At 39.3% G+C, this 18,624-nt stretch overlaps 1 protein-coding gene across 1 annotated transcript in view; it reads right to left on the reverse strand.

Moving 5' to 3' along the window:
* LOC126162948 (Golgi apparatus protein 1) overlaps positions 1–18,624 on the reverse strand; it is a 166,426-nt gene that overhangs the window by 74,260 nt on the left and 73,542 nt on the right. The window contains exons 7-10 of the mRNA XM_049919782.1: positions 17,972–18,236; positions 17,456–17,625; positions 17,042–17,368; positions 6,700–6,907 (exon numbers count right to left, since the gene is read on the reverse strand). Of these exons, the coding sequence (XP_049775739.1) occupies positions 6,700–6,907; positions 17,042–17,368; positions 17,456–17,625; positions 17,972–18,236 (970 nt within the window). The remainder of the gene's footprint in view (positions 1–6,699; positions 6,908–17,041; positions 17,369–17,455; positions 17,626–17,971; positions 18,237–18,624) is intronic.

Genomic DNA, 18,624 nt, shown 5'->3' on the forward strand with positions numbered 1-18,624 from the left:
CAGAGAAGCCTTATGTTACTGGATGAATAGTTGTATTGTTGATTAAGTGTTCACTTACAAATATGATGTCTATTTGTGTTCTAATTTCCTATTTGTGTTCTGATTTCCTGTGCAGTTCTCGTGGGGAAAAAACAGAACTCAAGATATAAGTATACAGTAACATTCTCCAATCATTTCTTTTATATCAGTCTTTCATAAAATTAGTGCTAAAATCAGAATGGACTCTCATTTGCTTTCTTTTGTGTGCTAGTTGGCATAATAATGATTCACAATTTCTAAAAATGTTTGAAAATTTTGCAGTTGGTATCTACAATTATAAATGAGTTTTTTGATAGCAGCAATCTACATAAACAAGCTTCTACTCATTCTTCTAAGTGGAAACTGCTGGTTTCAGTACATTGTAGCTTTGTGTTATTTTTAACATACATGACAACTCCACCTTTCTCCAGATTTTCATCACAGAAAAAATTATAGCCCTCGGCCTTTAACATATGAATTCCTGTATTTACATGGTGCTCAGGCAGATACCATGAGTCAACTTCCTTTTCTATATACCCCCCCCCCCACACACACACATCTTTGATTATCATATTAGTTAATTTACTTTTCCCCCTCCTGTTACATGTAGGCAATGTTTTATGTATCCATACCTTCAAATAACAGCAACTGGCACCACAAAGATACAAGCCCTGCTCACAGTCAGCAGCAACCCGGTCAGCACCTGGTTAACTTGTCTGATGGCTTTGATCATCTAGGATTGATCACACCACTGCAGAACCTCAACAAAACTCCCATTTGTGCATGTGAAGTTACTGAAGTTACTATATTCAGTTCACTCCTCTATATTTTTGTATAGGGTGCTAACTGCTTTATTTTACAGTTAGTGCCTCAATATCCTCTCTTAACCTGCTAAGGCTAGCAATAGGTTTTACAAGACTCACATCAGGTATTTTGATCCTACTTTTTCCTGCAGATGTTGGTCAATACACATCCCATTACTACTATCTAACATCAATACCTTTCTTTTTTTACTCATCTCAGCTTCTTTTCTTTCGCATCTCTGCTGCACCCTAATTTTTTCTACACCTGAATGAGGCTCCACTCATTTTACAGTTAACACGTCATATATATTAAGACAAGGTTCCTTAGAAAAGGTTACTGCTAACTTCCTTTCCTACCCCTCTCCAGTTTGAGCATGTGTTCTGTCTGTAATAACTTCTACATTAAGAGGATCTTAAGAAACTAATCTGTATTTTTTTCTCTCTCTCACACAATACCCTTTCACCGACAATGACATTTTGGATTCACTTGCACGTATATAATGGTATGATAATGTAGTGAAGAATTCTTTAGTAAAATTCACAGTTAAGTGAAGGGTTTAATGTGCTGATAAGCCATAGTCTAACTGATCTGAATCTCTGTCCTGACATTACACTTGGAGCTAAACCACACAACTCCATAGCACCAGTGTTCCTCAGATGAGTTGGGTGAGATATAGACCAGTTAACCACAGCCTTCAGGTCAGTAAGCTGTTTATACACTTCCGGGAAAATAAACTGCAACTCTCTCAAGGACTGTGCTCAGTAGCACTAGGATATATAATATGTGTATAATGAGGAGTTGTCGTGTTAGTGATTCATTTGTCACATTCATCGGCATCTGGATAGCACTCAGGAGACCTGCCTGAACACACACTACTTTGACTCTGCAGGCAGTAACTGTGCTTAGTTTAGTGATGGACACAGTCTGCAAGACTCATTATCAGTTACAACCATGCGCCACCATTTAGTATGTACTCCTGTTAACAGATTCAGCCACTTGAACAGGATCACACTGTGGGCCTGTGGGAAACTTGATGAACATATTCACAGATTGCTGCACATTTTGAGCACAACGTATCAGCGGTGTATTGCTGCATTTAGCAGTAGTCAGTGGAAAATCCCCACACCCACAGACCAGGTTCTGGACATACACGGAGTACAAATGCATGTCAAGATGGGTGCTTGTGCAATCAGTAACGATCGACCAACTATCATCCAGGGAAGAAATCTGGACACATGTTGCACCTGCTGTATCACCAAGCACCATTGGGAACCATTTGCTTACAGCATGACTACGATCAGGAGTGCCTCTAGCCAGGCTATCACTGACACCACAATACTGCAAAGCAAGCCTATACTGGCATTGTGAAAGAGTAGATTAGAGAGTGGAATGGTGCTCTGCGGTCTTCAGTAAAAAGAGTAGGTTGTGTGTGCGTGCGAGTGATAGATGGACATGTGCATGGCGTATACCTGGCAAGTGGCCTATTCTCGAGTGTATCTGCCCAAGAAGCACAGGTCCCACCACAGGCTTCATGAAGTGGAGGCCATCAGTTACAACTCGTGGTCGCATGTGATGTTTCTGGACAGTGAAGTAACAAGTACCTGCTACGTTGCATCGGTTGCTATACCTGTGCTACTGCAATTTTTTCAACTGGAAGGTGATTGCTTTTTCGACATTACATGTCCACATATGCTTGTTGTGACGCAATGTGCCCTTCATGTCCTGGCCAATAAAATCACCAGACCTCTTGCCAACTGAACATGTATGGGACATGATGAAGTGAGAAATTACTCGTTCTCCAGAGCCTGCCAAGAACAATTGCTGAAATGCAACAAAGGGTGAAAGATGTTTGGAACCATCTATTCCTGGATGCCATTCAGCACCTTCATAATTGTTTACTTAATGGCATCTTTATGATTGTGTACTTGTGTTGTCACCAGACAGGAAAACATTGTATTTTGATGCAGATGTTTGGGTACTATTTACTGTTATGTGTTTCATTTAGTCTGATTTTGTTATGATATGCTCCTAAAATGATGCACTACCAGTCGCATCACTCACCAATAAAATGACCCTGTCCTAGAGGGTTTTTCATTCTTTTTTTTTCCAGCAATGTACACTCCTGGAAATGGAAAAAAGAACACATTGACACCGGTGTGTCAGACCCACCATACTTGCTCCGGACACTGCGAGATGGCTGTACAAGCAATGATCACACGCACGGCACAGCGGACACACCAGGAACCGCGGTGTTGGCTGTCGAATGGCGCTAGCTGCGCAGCATTTGTGCACCGCCGCCGTCAGTGTCAGCCAGTTTGCCGTGGCATACGGAGCTCCATCGCAGTCTTTAACACTGGTAGCATGCCGCGACAGCGTGGACGTGAACCGTATGTGCAGTTGACGGACTTTGAGCGAGGGCGTATAGTGGGCATGCGGGAGGCCGGGTGGACGTACCGCCGAATTGCTCAACACGTGGGCCGTGAGGTCTCCACAGTACATCGATGTTTTCGCCAGTGGTCGGCGGAAGGTGCACGTGCCCGTCGACCTGGGACCGGACCGCAGCGACGCACGGATGCACGCCAAGACCGTAGGATCCTACGCAGTGCCGTAGGGGACCGCACCGCCACTTCCCAGCAAATTAGGGACACTGTTGCTCCTGGGGTATCGGCGAGGACCATTCGCAACCGTCTCCATGAAGCTGGGCTATGGTCCCGCACACCGTTAGGCCGTCTTCCGCTCACGCCCCAACATCGTGCAGCCCGCCTCCAGTGGTGTCGCGACAGGCGTGAAGGGAGGGACGAATGGAGACGTGTCGTCTTCAGCGATGAGAGTCGCTTCTGCCTTGGTGCCAATGATGGTTGTATGCGTGTTTGGCGCCGTGCAGGTGAGCGCCACAATCAGGACTGCATACGACCGAGGCACACAGGGCCAACACCCGGCATCATGGTGTGGGGAGCGATCTCCTACACTGGCCGTACACCACTGGTGATCGTCGAGGGGACACTGAATAGTGCACGGTACATCCAAACCGTCATCGAACCCATCGTTCTACCATTCCTAGACCGGCAAGGGAACTTGCTGTTCCAACAGGACAATGCACGTCCGCATGTATCCCGTGCCACCCAACGTGCTCTAGAAGGTGTAAGTCAACTACCCTGGCCAGCAAGATCTCCAGATCTGTCCCCCATTGAGCATGTTTGGGACTGGATGAAGCGTCGTCTCACGCGGTCTGCACGTCCAGCATGAACGCTGGTCCAACTGAGGCGCCAGGTGGAAATGGCATGGCAAGCCGTTCCACAGGACTACATCCAGCATCTCTACGATCGTCTCCATGGGAGAATAGCAGCCTGCATTGCTGCGAAAGGTGGATATACACTGTACTAGTGCCGACATTGTGCATGCTCTGTTGCCTGTGTCTATGTGCCTGTGGTTCTGTCAGTGTGATCATGTGATGTATCTGACCCCAGGAATGTGTCAATAAAGTTTCCCCTTCCTGGGACAATGAATTCACGGTGTTCTTATTTCAATTTCCAGGAGTGTATATCAATGATGCAGCCCTTGAAAGACATAGGGCTGATTGTATATAGCCTCTGACCTTAGATTATCACTGAAAATGGCTTCTGATCAAGCTTAACCCAGAAATATGTGTTGCATAATTGTCAATCCAGGGTTATATTGCTCTGAAGTAGAATCAATTTTGACTTGTTAAAATTTGTGGATCAACTGTAGTGACATTACAACACAACACTTTTGATTTGTATAAGAAGCTGTCATTAACCCATAAATATGTAACTATGCAACTCCCTCACAGCTGAAAGAAAAGATCGAAATATTTGTGTGTTGATTTTGGCAGCCCATATACAGGGTGATTCACGAATATATTTGGATATTTTAATATGTTCTTCTACAAGTAAAACTAAAGAAAAAAGTTCATATGAACATTGGTCCACAAATGTTTGGTTACAGATTTACGGCTAATAAAAGATTTTGCTTGAAATTTAGCAACTTCGCTAATATGAAGCCTTCACAAAACTGAACGAGATTAAAGTAAAGTACGATTTCCATTTATTTTGTTGAATCTAATAAAACATGTCCCAGATGTGTATCTGCGTAGTTTTCCTGAACATCCAGAGAAGCAAAGACGTAATTTCATAAAATTTTTAATTTATCAGATACTTGGCCCAATTCATTCTTTAAATTCCAGACAACTGCACAAAGTTTTGAACAGAAGTTGTAGAGAATTTAATTTTGGAAAAATGATGGTAATAACGTTAACTGAAACTGAATGAATGTGTATTCTCCTGTCGTAAATTTGTAAGGCATCCGTATTTCATAAATAATCTACAAACTACAACACTCACTATGTGGTTTCACTTAAATATAGTGTTGTTATTATGCTCTTTCACTGAACAATACAGAAAACTAACTTGTTTCAAGGTTAGGAAAGACTGAAACAACTCACTACCGGATGCCAAAGATGACATTAACGTCTCTACATTCTTACATTTACTTGTATAATAATCTTTGCTTTTCTGGTTGTTCTGGAAAGCTAATGCAGATACATGCCTGGGACATTCTTCCAATTCATCTGTGGCATGAATCAGCAAACCAGTGTTTAATAGTATTAGTTGAAAACTGTCTTGGTTGCAATTGTAGTTTTTTTTTATTTATCAACGCGTGTCACCTTTTTTAGGCATCTTCACGCTGATCTTAATTTGGTATGTCTTAGGACAATCCTTTAAACAGTGTAGCTAAAGGGCATCATTGAGTAAATCAGGCCAACATCACCTTCGTTAACCTCAGTATATACTTTCTAGATGGACGCGAGTGACTCCAAGACCTGCATAACGCATACACGTTTACAGGAGCAAATAATAGAATAAGATGGGGCTTAAGTAGTTAGCATAATGCTAACTACTTAAGGAGAGTCAGCCGATTTTATGCCTGACAGCGGTATTTAGATTAGCAACAATGTTAAAGATTATTAAGACAGAAATCTATGGAACGGGAGAAGTTCATCATTTCCAATCACCTGTTTAGATGCAGTAAGTGTAACAGGTTCTTGAGGTAAGAATGTTGATCAAAAATGCTAACAACATACAAGATTGAAAGGTACAAATTCCAATAATTCATGTTGGTTGTTTTGAATATGGAGTAATTATTGTTCGAACACACATGATTATGAAAACAACAATCAGCACAATGTATGGACATTATTAAACAAAGATAATAATAACGAGGATAAACAATGGTTTAAAGTTAACTGGAGGGTAGCAGTAGCTTAGGAAACGAAAGGTATAAAGGGCAAAGGATGTACAATTAATGAAAGGGGAGGGAAACAGGCAAAAATAAATTTAACAAATAAATAATGAAAAAAAGCAGAGAAAGAGAAGGTGCAAGAAGAGCGCAATGAAACTAAAACTTTAGGTGGAGGCAAGAGAAGATAAGTTATCCACTGTTGACAGCAGTTTACCAGCACAAGAAATATTTTATAACCCTCATAAGTGATTGAAATACATCTGAAGTTATGAACGAGAAAACAGAATAAATGTTTATTTTATCTTCTGAATATGGCATTTCATGTTGCAATTGGATGAAAAAATACAGTTTGTTTCATGCCAAAATAAAAAAAATGATTTATGATTATATTCTCTTCCATAAATTTTAGTTACCGTTTCTTACACTAATTCTGTTCTATTTTTTGTGCTATCTTTCACCACAGATAAAAGGAGTGAATCATAGTTAACAAAAATGGTGGAGTTATCTGAGCTTCTGAAATCAGAAAAACAATAAGAAATTCATATGTAATACATATATTTTGTAGTCAACATTTACTACACCCTACAGCACAGTGTCATAAATTAAACTGCAACTTACCTGTGCAGCTCCTTTTGGAATCCCTTTGCAAAACTGCTGTACATCTTTATAGCAATTCTTCTTAATCCTGGGATCAAAATCAATATTCTCTCTTTGTTGAAATAACTGAGCTCTCAGTTGTTGCCTGCAATCTTTGGGTATGTTTTGTTTCACATTTCGCAATGTATCATTGCGAACAATTTCACTTAGACATCGTATAACATCTGCTCTGGAATCATAATTAATTCACATACATAAATATATATGAATATCATAGACTGTAACTAAATAAAACGTAAAAGCCAGAAGTCACAGTTTGTATATTGTAATCAGAAAATAAAAATGTCTTATGTTTCACTTAATTGCAAGTAGTCCATGGGCAGGACATGCAACAAGATGAGGCAGTTAGAGATAAACTCTCTGTCCTTTGTACGTGAAGTTAATAACAAGAAAGTTAAAGGTATAAGGAATGGAAGTAACAGCAAATCAGAGTTTTTTTTTTTTTTTTTTTTTTTTTTAAATTGTGAAGTTATCTATGTACAAACAAATTTATAGCACTACATGCAATAGGAAATGTACGAAAGATAACATCTGAGATACAGCTTCTAGTATAGTAAAGGGTTATTCCACATCATACCATGCAGGTCATGTCACCCATCATCTCAGATTTTCAAGAAACTTGCTTATTCTTATAACATACAAACTTCAGCAGTACACACACACACACACACACACACACACACACACACACACACACACACAACTTGAACACAAGTCTGCAGTCAGAGAGCTGAAACAACAGTATGGTTTCAGCTCTCTGAGCTATAACTGTGTGAATCTTTTTGTTGTGCCTATCGCGACTCAGCATCTCCGCTATATGGTGAATAGCAACTTTCCTTCTCTGGTATTGTTACAGTCTTTAAAAATTACTGAATTAGTCAAACAACAGGAAATAAATTTTTACACCTGAAGCTAACTTGTCTGCCTAGAATGAATTATACTTAAATATGCTAATTTGATACGCTTGCATCTGAGGCAGTGAGGCAGTGAGTGGATGAACTTACTTAAAATGATTCTTTTACATCACAGCAAAAGTATTTCGATTTCAGATCTGTGTGTCAGTTAGCAGAAGACCCATTAAAATTTTTATTTTATTAAAAAGATTACAATCTAGGGGATTATTTAAGACCAAAATCGGGTTCCCAACAGGTTGGTGAAATGTGATATCAGCACTTTTCCACATCCTCACAATTTTTCTGAAATCGAAAATTGAAGTACATCAATATTTTTTTAAAAAATTTCTTTGTTACTTTGCTGCTTCAATAACTGCATATCTGTTGACTATATGCCTTACTGAACTTCTGAAAAAAAAATTCCAAATCAAAAGCTTCATAAATACCTGAGTTATTTGCATTTATGTAGGTAACCACCATTTTGCACTGACATTCTTGTCGAGTCCAGTTATTAGAATATCACAACACTTGAAATTCAATATAAAATACAGCTGTAGCCTGAGACCATAAAGATTTTGCAGAAGTCCCTATATTATAAGTTTAAGCAAATGTGCACAGTTTTGTGAAAATCTGAGACAGAGGATTAAAAATCCTCGAATAATTGTGTGCTTTGACGTGGAATGAATCTAAATTAAATGTTGAAGACATTATTTGGTGAAGGGTTATCAGCTAAAAAGGAAGCTTCAAGACAAATACATGTTGTAGCAACAACCAAGAGCTGTGCTGCAGTTTAGAGTGAACTGCATTACTGCAACATTTAATAACACAGCACGCAAAGGCATAAAAATAGTGTGAGAATATAAAGCAAGAATCAATGCTGGGAGTAGTTATAAAAATCAAAGAATAAATGAATATCAGTGATAATGTTGCTTAGTATAAACACTTTGTGTCTTGAGTGTAATTGGTATACAAGGCACAGTCATCACATCATCTCTCCTCTTAGTGTTAATGGCATCTTTGTTTGAAGCAGATGCGACATCTGGGTCATGTGACAACTGGTTTTGCTGCTGTTGAGGCATCAGGGTCTGCACCCTATGTCTGTTGCACCTTGTTTGTGATAGGTGGTGGAACAGCAAGCGATTCTGTCTTGCATGTGGTTGATGAGTAAGGTGATTTGCTCATACCAGCATATGCAGTGCTGAGCACAGATTTAAGATGGATGACAAAGATTGTTGTTAGGGTATCCATGACATCAACCTAAACATTTTGACAGCTCTGCTGAGGACTGGATACAGTCCATCCTATGGTGGCTGAAAAGGCTTATAGAAAGCATTGTGGTGAACAAAAACTTGGTTGCACTTGCAGAGGTCAATGAAGATGAAAGGGTTATTCCACATCATACCATGCAGGTCATGTCACCCATCATCTCAGATTTTCAAGAAACTTGCTTATTCTTATGGCATACAAACTTCTCTCGACGCAACAGGCCACAGCTGCTGTATCTGTGTGCGTAGTTTGCTGACAAAGTCTGATGCCTCAATAAGAGTGTCTGGCACGTTGCTGAGGAACTCACCAAGCATTTAGATCGGTTGGCTATAGACGATATCTCCTGCTGTAGATTACAAATCGTCCTTGATGGACAAGAAGGCCCAGGAGGATGATAAACAGCAGCTTTTTTTGTCCAACATTGCGATTCATGCATTGAAGGGATATCTCTAACGGCCAGTCCAGGTATTCTTCTAAACCATTTGCTGCCAGATGATACACCATTGTTTGAATGCATTTCATGCCTAGCAGGGCACCAAGTGCCTTGAACCAGTAAGATTCAAATTGCCTGCCCTGGTCAGTGTTAATGTGAAGGTGCACACCAAAAAGAGCAATCAATCCACAGAAGAATGTGGCTGGGACTATTTCAGCATTGATGGTTGACCATGGGAAAGACTTCAGTCCAACAAGTGAAGCAGTCGATGCCAGTTGGGCAGTAAGTATGTCCTTCAGATGGTGGTAAAGATCCAATGATATCAATGTGTATGTGGTCGAATCACTGGCTAGGTGGGGCAAATTGGCCACGGGGTGCACTGACATGGCAAGTGCTCTTACTCTGCTGACAGGCCATACACTTTTGCACTAATATCTTGCAATCTTTGTCAATACTTGGCTTCACAAAAATTTGTTTAACCAAACTTGTTATACCTTGGACTCCTGGATGAGACAAATCGTGCAGGGATGAGAGTGCCTGTTGCTGAAAGTTGATAGTCACAAATGGGTACGGCATCTACGTGAATATGTCACAATTCAACAACACGTTTAACAATGGTACTTGGACATGATTGAACTGCAGACTAGATCGCTGTGTCAGTAAATCTTTCAGCTCATTATTGGGTTGCTGGGTCAAAGTGAGTGCTCCATAATCAACTGCACAAGAGAGGGTGTCTGCTGGCACTGTAGTTATTGGGTATAAGACAACACTGGATACAAGACGAACCCCTTCCCCTTTTTTTAAGAGGCTCCTTGAGAAAGAATTTATTTTTTAACATATTTTGGCTAATCAAAGTTACAAACTTTTTTGACATAAGGGATCTGCTTAAAAAATTAATATTACATCTAATCCTAACTTACACCATTTACTGACAGTCTACATTTTGATAATACAAGCTTGTCGTCTGTGTTATTTCTGTTTTTAATCATCACCGGCATCATCCTAACATGACAGCTGTGAAACTTAAATCTTTGTTGTCACAAATATTTGGCAGTTTCTTCTGAATATGTTGGGATTTCTGAGGTTGTGGTTATGGTAGGACTTGAGGACATAGCTCGTTTTTTCGGAACACATAGTGGATTTTATTTCCACACTGATGTAAAAATGTTACAGTGTCTCTTGCTACCAAACATAATGTCTGCCCACCACACTCTCATTCATTGTATAGAATCGGCAGCTGACACACCCCCAATTATTCTCATCATACTCATGGTGAGCATCAACATCAGCTGCATGAAACACACAAGTATGCCACTGCCCCCAATCTAGACTTTCAGCATCTCCTGCATAAATGTATGCTATTGTTGAACATTTCTAAAATTTTGAAGATAGTTCGATTCTGAGTACAAGTGGATTCAGGCAAACTGCAGTTTAAACATGGTAGACGTTTATAAAAAGTCAAAGTATGCGGTATAGACTCCCATGGTTGGTAGTACAATGAAATCTGCTGCCTGCTTAGCACTCTCCTCCCCCTGCTGAATGTAGTTCTCAGTCAAGCTGGTGTCCTGTTCCACCTCTTTAATGCTCTGTAGTGCTGTACTTGAGCAACAGTGAAACATGGACAAGCAATATAATTACTCTGGGGTGCAGATCATATGCAACAACAGCAACTAATACATAAATAAAAGACTGTACTCACAATTCAGTCCAGCTCTTGAACTTTTGGTCATCCTATGATCTAGTGAAATCTGTTGGTACTATCATCACAATGGGTCTTTCCTCAGTAATTTAGTCTTGAAATAACAATTGCAATCAGCTTAACACATTTTATTCTGTTTGTTAGATATTTAATTCTGTATTAATTTTCTTTTTCATTTTATCTGAATGTCACTATCTTATTCTAAAGCTGATTAAACAGGGTACAATTTTTCCCCGGTATTTCAATATGAGAAGAGCGACCGAATTTCTCATTTGAAACCCACTTGGTAAATCATTACAGTTTCTCATAACCAAATAAAATACTGAGTTGGGTTCCGAATCAAGTAATGGTTTTTCAAGGACAAGATTTTCGCCTTACAGTGTTACCTGCAGCATAAATGTATGTATACATTATCCATATAGGTATGAGAACTTTTATTGCAGACCTGTTGAAATACAACAGAAGTTTGTGAGCTGATAGAATTTAATGCTATTTCCCCCTGTGTTTTACAAAATTGTCAATTTTTAACCAGAGCATTAGACTGTTGTAGTGGCTAGTTCATAGTTTCTCACATATCCCTTGCACTTGTACGGCTTGTCAAATGTCACACAACTGTTAGAGTAAGGATGATACTGCATGGAGTGCTACTGTATATCACGATATTTACAGCCAATTCAAATGCAAGTATGGTTTGTTAAGCCCTACCCTTCAGCATTCTTCAAAATAAATTTTTACAGAACCTTAAAAGCCAAAGCTTCACCTTTAAATGTAATATGACTCCTATGTTAATCTATAAAACAGTTCTCCCTCAATTTGGACTATATGAGTCCTAAATTATCCTATATACAGTGGTGCAGCTGACATGGCAATTATTTGTCTGGTTTGTGACACAAAGCATACATCAGTAACTTGTTGTCAGCAACAACCGTAAAATGTTGCCCCTCGAGCATGTGCCAGAATTTCTTGAGAGAACTGTATGGTGCATAAGCTCGCAATTGTATCTTTACCAGCTCTGCTGTGATGGAGATAGCTTCTGGCTGAAGAATACTAAGGGCTCCAAAGCTGATCTACTTGCTGCTGAAATGCAGCACCTATTGCAGTTGCAGACGTATCAAACATTAATGTGAGTGGTGCTTGTGGGAAGGGTTGAGTTAACAGTGCAGCCTCAGTGATAGAAGTCTTCATTTTGTTGAAGACTGTCTCGCCTTTGCTTGTCCAAGGCAGTTTGTCACTTGGGTTTCTGTGAGCCTTGTAAAAGTTCTTTCAATGAAATGGCCAAGAGTGCACAGTTGCACATGAAATAATGGTATAAATCAGTGATGCCAAGGAATCTTTGCAACTCAGTCAGTAACAGGCTGCTGGAAGTTTGTTATAGCTTCCACCTTCTCCAGTGGTGACCGTATTCCTTCGGCGTTGATGGTGTAAACTACGAAGCAGGCTTATGGTGCCCCAAAGATGCACTTTGATGGGCTTATGAGTCATCCTTGTGGATGAAGGTGAGTAAAGATCTGGTGTAAATATCACATGTGTTCAGTTTCGGCATTGGCCATCACCAACACATCGCGAATGTAAACGTAACTTAACTTGAGATCTTGTGTAACTTTATCGATGAAATGATGGAAGGTCCATGGTGTTGCGCAGTTCGAAAGGCATCCTCATCAATTCAAAGAGACCGAATGGAGTACAGAAGGTCTATGTAATCTGAAGCAACAGATTCCTAGTAAAACACACATATCAAATCTAACGTGGAAAAGATGAGCTTGCCATGGATGTTAAATGCGAGGTCTTTAATGTGCAAGATAGGACAGCAATCAGGAATTGTTCTAGCATTGAGCTGCTGATAATCAGCATACTGATGTCAGGTACTGATTGGTCTACTTGGGGACTACATGTTGCAACAATGCCCAGCTACTGCTTGACAGGCTAAAATTCTTTACGCAAACATAAACAAAACTCTTGTTTTGCTAGTTTCAATTTTTTGGTGTTAAGAAATTAGGCTGAATGCAAATTAGCAATCCTAGTCTTGTCAGTATATAACCTATTGTCGACCGTCGTATTGGTGTTAGTGAAAGTAGCTGCTAAGTTATCTCCAAGAACTGTTTCAGAACTTCTACATATGGAAATCACCTGTGATCATTCTCACAGTAGTACTGTCCACACAGAATACAGATCCGTGGCTGCCCAAATTAGTGATGGTGTCGAAGAGATGATGGTGGTGGAGGTCCAATAGAGGACCTAAAATTACAAAGTCTGCTCCAAGGATAGTGTGAACCACATCTGGCAGAATAAATTGCCACCCAAACTTATGAAATTGACCTGAGTTTAGTGATAGTGTCATGTGACCATATGTCAGGATGATAGAACCAGTAGAAGCAAGGAGATGACAGACGTCACTGCTGTGGCGAGACAGATGGGAAGGTACATCAGCTCCTGTGTCCAGTAAAGAATTGCAGTTTCATACAAAACTCTGTGACAAACAGTTAACAGCTGCCATTTTGGAATGCAGTTGTTATCGTTACTAACATAAAAGTGCATTTCTCATTGCACAGGGAGGACTGCATTTCTGTGCTTCAGAGGCAAACCGCCTGTGGTACCAGCAAAGCTTCGCAGCTGAGGCAATAGGTTGCATTTCCTCAGTGATCAGTAGCGTTGTAGCTGGTGACTGGAATGCCATATTTGCAGAGTATCTTCTGCATGCCACACTGTTAATCAGCACATTCACACTGTGGCAGATCCGACATTGCAAAACTATGATTTAATATGCAGATTGTGCACAATGCAGATGGCACAGTTGGTTCATATTTGATGTTCAAAGCAGAATTGTACAAAACATCGATCAAATCCAGGAATAATGTTGGGGTCAATGAAGCTGTTGAGGTTTTGAGTAAATTGTTTTACTGCAACATTTAATGACAGCTTGGAAAGCCATAGAAACAACCTGAGAATATAAAGCAAAAATCGACAGAGGGAATAATTATAAAAACCAAAGAATGAACAAATCTCAGCAATAATGTTGTTTAACAATCATAATGCATCTTCAGCTTATTTGATGTACGGAGCACAAGAATCACTACAGCTGCATGAATAAAACACAAATGAGTAAAACAGCAAAAAGATCAAGTTCAAACACAATCTACACTAGTAACCTTCTACCCTTGTTTGTAATTTCTGGATGCATCACAAACAACTCAAAAAAGATTTTATTTGTTTATTTACATGTCTAGTTCTGTGGGACCAAATTGAGCAGCAAATCTCCAAGGTCATGAAATGTGTCAGTACATGAAAGTAAAATATAAAAGTAATAACAGATAAAGTAAAATGTTTATGACCCCAAACATGTCACGCCACAAGTTTAAGTAAACACAATCAACAATATAACATAAGAATCAGCTTAATTACTCAAGGAGCTCCTCAACAGAATAGGAGTGACCCATGAGAAACTCTTCAGTTTTGATTTAAAAGTGCCTGGATTGGAGCTAAGATTTTTGAATTCTTGTGGTAGCTTACTGAAAATGGGTGCAGCAATATACAGAACACCTTTCCGCACAAGAGTTCAGTTTCACTAATCATATGCCCATTCTGTGAAATAAAAACACCTCAGGTTTTGTTGAATTGTGTGTTAGAAACTGTAAAAAGTGAGTCTTACTGTGATTTAGCATTAGTTTATTTTCTACAAGCCATGAACTTATGTCATGAACTGCACTATTTGAAACTGAGCCAATGTTGTACACAACATCCTTTACTACCAAATTAGTGTCATCAGTAAACAGAAATATTTTAGAATTAGAGGAGTGGCCCCGGCCCCAACACTGATCCCTGGGGATTAATGCTGGTGACCTGGTACTCACTCCCCAGCATTTCCTGCAACTGCTGGCCCACACCTCTATCGTGCGAACTACCTAGCAACAGAACCTTCTTCTTTCTGTTGCACTTCGCAACTGACTTGGGCCTCCTAACTGCTGAGGACTGCTGCACGTTTCCTACACATACACCTACAAGACACTCCCCTCCACTCAACTCTGACAGTTGGTCAAATCTATTGCATATATGCAAAATAAAACTGTCTGAATACCTCCTCCTTCTAGCTGTCTTCATAGTCTTCTATCATTTGGTTTTCCTTACAGACTCCTGACCTAACTGTCTGTTTTATCTTGTCCCCATGTCTGTTCATTCCACATATTCGTTAAGTAGGTCTCCAAAATTTTTCAGTTATGATTTAACTATACCTAGCAGTCAAACAATTAATGAAATAGCCAACAGCTGCACAATGAATAAATAAGGGGAGTCAAACACACAACGAAAATACATAAAACTAGTGAAAAATATCCATCTACAAAATACAAGTTTTAATACGTAAGAGATCGTAAAAGGGTAATATTTCATCTCTCAGTATTTACTTTTTATTTATAGAAAAAACTTTCTGGATGGTTTGCTACAACATTATTTTGCCTACCAGTTCCCATAATGTTATCCATGTAGCAAGTTTGAAAATACATAAACTAACTGTCAACTGAACTCTTTGTTTAAAACATAATAATGTCAAATTCTCAAGCTAAAAAAGAATGGTAAGTCTGTGTTACACAAAAGTAAAAGTGTAAGCAGACGACCGATACTGGCCATAGGTACAAATGAATAATTTTGACAATCAGTCAACAAGCCAAGCAAAGGCAGTACAACAAAAACTGCAACATCAAAATTTAAAATTTCAATGTTTTACGAAATCAAGCATTTTGTCAACATTTATGGAAACACCCTGCTATGATGCCAACTGCTTCAGATTGAAAACACGAATCTATGAAATAACCCAAACCTCACGGTTTTCTACTTCTTTTATGTACATTTGATTGTTCCTCAGGATTTACGTGCTTATAAGCTTAATTGTTGTGCTATAACTCAGCTGCTATGAAAGTAAGAGCAGTAGCATTTATTTGTGAGGTAACACTTAATTAGCATAAAATATTTCACTTTCTGCCCCAAAGGTGACTTCTTCATGAAGATCGTATCAACATGAACACAGTGGAAATTATTTACAGAAAAACAGAGTTCACTCACTTTCTACACCGATTCATTCTCAGCTTTATTAAGGCCCCAGTACGCAGTCAAATAATTTGTCTAATCTTACTATGTTTGCCAAATATTGGCACACTTACAGTGCTGAAGTTTAACAGGAATTCTGAATGACAGAAAATTTGACAAGGTGATGGATGTTGTTTGCACTTATGTTTCACTGCACGCTTTTAGTGAAAAGTAGTTCTATTACAATGTATTTCTTAGTATCATGAGTTTCCACAACTATGGAAACTACCATCAAGGATAAAAACAGAATAGCACTGGCATTTATCAACATGGTAGTGCGTCTCATCTTTTGCGACCATACACTGGACAGAAAGAAGTTACGAAAAAAAATCAGTACTCCACACATAACATCCAAGCAGGATAGTAATAAAATAAAACAATTGAAGTGCTCCAGTTCTTCGACATATGATGTAGACTGTACGTTTCCATGTTGTGGTAGTTTAACGAATTGTCATCAGAGGGCCAAGTAGAAGAGAATAAATAATTTTATACTTCTGTCTTCCTTTTGAATGTGAGGCAAAGTAAAACAATTATCAGAAGTTTGGCTGTCCGTCCACAGACAGTTGACATAATCAACAGGTTTCGATCGTATCATTTCCTTTGGAACATTTTAATATGTTTCCTTCTCATTTTAAACCATTCCCTGGACCAGCACCTTGCTTTCTTCTTCTTCTTCTTCTTCTTCTTCAAACATAGTGCCAGAGACAGTGTTACAGGAGTGATTTATCTGCATTTGTTGCCAATCCCCTCGTGTCAAAATATATCGCACACGAACAGCATCTGCTTCGAAAGTGAGGATCAACTGACAAATTTTGTTGGTACGTGTACAAGCTTGTTTGACACATCCATAAGAGAGAATCTGACAAATAATTCTAATCCTTTACGAGGGCCTTAATATGCAAAAGAGAGAATAACAAATAAGAAAAGCAAACTTACTTTGTCTTAATAGCAGGACAGTAGCGAATGACGGATTGTCGACATGCTTCTTTGAATTTGTACGTGAAATGGTAATCTTTTAAGGATATAAGCTGAAAATGTTCAACAGCAGCTCTACATTTGTAGTTTGCTCTGACATCAGGTTCATTTTTATGTGCAATGAGGCAATCCATAACATCTCCCTCATCCTTGCCAGTTTCCAGTTCTGCTTCACAATGTTTCTCCATGACTTTTTGACAGACTGAGAGAATTATAGGATTCAGTTCAATGTGCTCTGCCTGTTCTTCTGTGAAATTTGCAACTGCAGTTTTACACTTAGGATCAAGACTGGAAATAACAAGCAGAATAAGTTATTAATTTCCACTCTACTAAAATAAAAAATGCATCAGTCTTTAGCGGCTTAGTGCTACGTACCGTTCCAGGTTATCCTGTAGGCATACCATTTCTTCACCCTTTCCAGTCTTCTCGTAACAGTGAATAGCTATGTCTTCCATGCATACTTCCTCCACCTCAGGCAACAGATCAACACTAACAGCCCTCTGGCGCATAACTCTACGTATCTCGGCAAGACATTCAGATTTCAGCTGTATGAAGTTACAGACATTAACAGAGGTATATTAAATGTGATTTCAGGTAAAACAACATATTTTTCTATGCATGTAATCCATCACCAATAATAAACAAAATAAATAAATAGTCCCTGATAACTTTTTTGTATTAAATTAGGTCTGTTGTAATAGTCCAGCCCATATAGATATAGCTGTCTGCTGCTACAGATACCACTTGTCTTACACATTTTACCCCCTCTTCCTCTCTTCTTGACACTGTGTGAAAATCAGTGGCATACTCATGCACCTCAAATCATGTTTAATAATGCAGTGTGACAATTTTGTAATAAAAGTTCATCTAAATTATGAAGAATCTGCTTACTTTCAATGTTTCCTGAGTGTGATAAGCATAGCGATACAGGCAAGGCAGTACCAAGGGGCCACGTTCAGGGTCCATTTGACCATCTGCATCAATCCAAAATCTCTTTGCGTGGCATAAACGAGCTGCATCTTCACGACAGTTCCTAAAGAGTTGTGGGTCTAGTTTAAAGTCTCGAGCAACAAAATACTGGATCTGAAGAAGTGCTGTTTCACATGCTTCATTCATGTGGTCAGTGCCAAGCTTCTCCATCAAGCAGGACAAAACCCTGAAAGGCAGGAGGAAATTAATAAATTTGGGAAAAAGAAAAGGAATGGAGGAGAAAATACAATATAGCAGATGAATAGGTCTGCCACTTCTGTCGATAATTATCACATCATCAGCAGAGCCAGGTTTAGTTATCTGTTCTGCCCTCTTTTGATACCCTCCAAAGAATCAATTGATTTGACAGACATGAAACTACCACTTGTGTCAATGACACAGGCTACCACCAAAGGTGCTGGAAACCATAAACCAGATGTAGCAAATACCTTTGCTTAACTGCTTTAATGTGAACGCATGCTGCTCAGTCACAGCAAGTAATCCTTGCTGTGTTAAACCCAGCCGGAAGTCCATCATCATCATCATATCATCATCATATCATCATCATATCATCA

This window comes from Schistocerca cancellata, chromosome 2, assembly GCF_023864275.1.
Source record: "Schistocerca cancellata isolate TAMUIC-IGC-003103 chromosome 2, iqSchCanc2.1, whole genome shotgun sequence".
In the NCBI taxonomy this organism is placed as follows: domain Eukaryota; kingdom Metazoa; phylum Arthropoda; class Insecta; order Orthoptera; family Acrididae; genus Schistocerca; species Schistocerca cancellata.